General features: G+C 60.3%; 1 protein-coding gene across 1 annotated transcript; it reads left to right on the forward strand.

Annotated features, from left to right (window-relative positions):
* Window positions 1-329: 329 nt before the first annotated feature.
* On the forward strand, window positions 330-2,465 carry GBX1 (gastrulation brain homeobox 1). The gene is made up of 2 exons (XM_010857361.1): window positions 330-351; window positions 1,100-2,465. The coding sequence occupies exons 1-2, from the start codon at window positions 330-332 to the stop codon at window positions 1,648-1,650; spliced, it is 573 nt and encodes a 190-aa protein (XP_010855663.1). The 3' UTR covers window positions 1,651-2,465.
* The last annotated feature ends 6 nt before the right edge of the window (window positions 2,466-2,471 follow it).

Below are 2,471 nucleotides of genomic sequence, written 5' to 3' on the forward strand. Positions count from 1 at the left end.
CCCCCTTTTCCTCTCTGTATTCCCTCCCCGGCTGCGCTTCTGTTTCTTCCTCCGCTTCCCGTGTTCCCTCCGGTTCTCAGCTGACACTGAGCTCAGGGTCCCCGGGATTCTGAACTTGGGCAGAAAGCAGCTGTTGATGCTTCTCACCGGCTTGGCTGGGACAGAGGGAAGGTGGAAAAGAGATGGCATCTTTTTTTTTTTTTTTTTGAGATGGCATCTTTTTAAAATGAAGGCTGCAAAGGGTCCTGGGGGAGCTGTGTGATTGGAAGAAAAACCTGGCCATCAAGAAGGTGGTGTGTGTGGTGGGAGGGCTCCCTGGTCTAGGCTGGATGGTCTGGTTACAGAGAATTGGTGAGGTGGGGGTACAGACACCTCCTGACTCTCAGGTCCTTGGGTAACACTTCCTAGATCCCAGTTTGGGGCAGGAGGGAATCACATGACCCCGAAGTTTCCATCTGGAAACAAGATGCCAAGATTCCCAGCTCCAGGAAAGAGGGAAGGAAGGGGGGCGGACCAGAGGGGCTCGCGTGGCTCTTCCCATGAGGCCAAGTGAGGAGCCCAGGAGGAGAACAGAGGCGGCCTCCTCTCTGTCCTGCAAAAGTGAATCCTCCTGCATTCTCACTCCTGCCTATAGTGACTGAAAGGATCCCGAGCCCGGCTCCAGCTGTTTCATCACCATGAGCAGCTGCAGGGTCTGGGCTTGGAGGGGCGGTCCGTGAGTGGGGAGCCCTTCACTGGGGTCTAGAGAGAGCCGGGGAGGTAGCAGGTAGGGAAATGAGGTTGAGCGGTGGGGGCCGAGGCATCCAGGTCCTAGGAATGGGGCCCTCTTGATGGATGCCTCCCTCACATTGCCCGAGTGAAGTCTGTGCTGGTTAATACCTTTCTTCCCGTCTCTCTGTCTTCCCAAACCTCTTCCCACTCTGCCCTGCCTGTGTGCCTCCTGTCTCATCCCCTCCATGTCTGTCTCTCCTCCGGCTGGCACGCTGTCCACGCCTGGCCCCGGTTCCATGTGCCACCTCCAACCTGTCTGCCTTCTCCTCGCCTCCACCCCAACCCGATCCCACCCTGACCCCACCCCGTTGGCCCCCACTCCCCACAGCAGAGGGGAAGGTGTACAGCTCCGATGAGGAAAAGCTGGAGGCACCCGCAGGAGACCCAGCAGGCAGTGAACAGGAGGAAGAGGGCTCGGGCGCGGACAGTGAGGATGACGCCTTTCTGGACAGTTCTGCCGGGGGCCCCGGGGCCCTCCTGGGACCTAAACCGAAGCTGAAGGGTGGCCTGGGGACCGCAGTGGAGGAGGGGGCACCCTCGACAGGAGTCCCGGCCCCCGGGGGCAAGAGCCGGAGGCGCCGAACGGCCTTCACCAGCGAGCAGCTCCTGGAGCTGGAGAAGGAGTTCCACTGCAAGAAGTACCTCTCGCTGACCGAGCGCTCCCAGATCGCGCATGCCCTCAAGCTCAGCGAGGTGCAGGTCAAGATCTGGTTTCAGAACCGGCGGGCCAAGTGGAAGCGCATCAAAGCTGGGAACGTGAGCAGCCGCTCTGGGGAGCCCGTGAGAAACCCCAAGATCGTGGTCCCCATACCCGTGCACGTCAACAGGTTTGCCGTGAGGAGCCAGCACCAACAGATGGAGCAGGGGGCCAGGCCCTGAGGGGCCCCTAGGGGACCTGGGGAGGCATGGGTCTGCGCGGACACTGGGCTGGGCTCTGGGGACCACAGGGGCCCCTGCCATGGTCCTGCTCTTGGATGGGGCTCCGTCGGCAATTGGCACAGCTCTGGGGGGCCCTCCTGGCAACCTGAAATGCGGACCCTTTTTGGGTCCTGGGCCATGCCGGAGGCCCCAGGCCTGGACTTCAGGGGTTCTCGTTGTTGAGGAGCTGCTGGGACTAAAAGGGGGCTCCTTGGGCCTGCAGGGTGCCCCTTCCTTCAACTGATGCCCTAGAGTCGCTTTTGAGGGGCGGGAGGCAGCCAGGGTGAGACCTGCCAAGCTGGTCACAGCTCCTTATTTATTTTGTGTAAAGTTTGTATATATGGAGCTCTCTGCCTCAGTCTGTGTCTTCCAGAGGGACTGGGGAGGTCGTGTCTCCTCCAGCCTCAGTTTAACCTCCCAGCCCCAGGGTGGGCACTGCCTTGCCGGTCTACAGCGCAGGACATGCAAACAAGCAAAAGTTGGAACTCTTGCTGCCCTCCTAGGGACCCTCTCAGCACTCACCGTCTCCCCCACGTAACCTACCTCTGCTTCTGTCTTTACCCGCTGCACTCACTGCCCACTGTTCCCGCCTCCAGATCTCACGCTCCTAACAGGCACCACTGCTTCCAACTTCAGGGTAGAGGACTCACTCGCTTTTGAATTGAGAGGAAGTGAAGTGCTGGAGCCCAGGTTCTCAGGGGCCGGTACATCCACAGCATGTCTGACTAGGTGGAGGCCATGAGTCCTGTGAGGGCCTGGGTCAGGCCAGGGGCTCACCCTCG

The sequence above is a fragment of the Bison bison genome, unplaced genomic scaffold (assembly GCF_000754665.1).
Source record: "Bison bison bison isolate TAMUID 2011002044 unplaced genomic scaffold, Bison_UMD1.0 scf7180017864379, whole genome shotgun sequence".
NCBI lineage: Eukaryota > Metazoa > Chordata > Mammalia > Artiodactyla > Bovidae > Bison > Bison bison.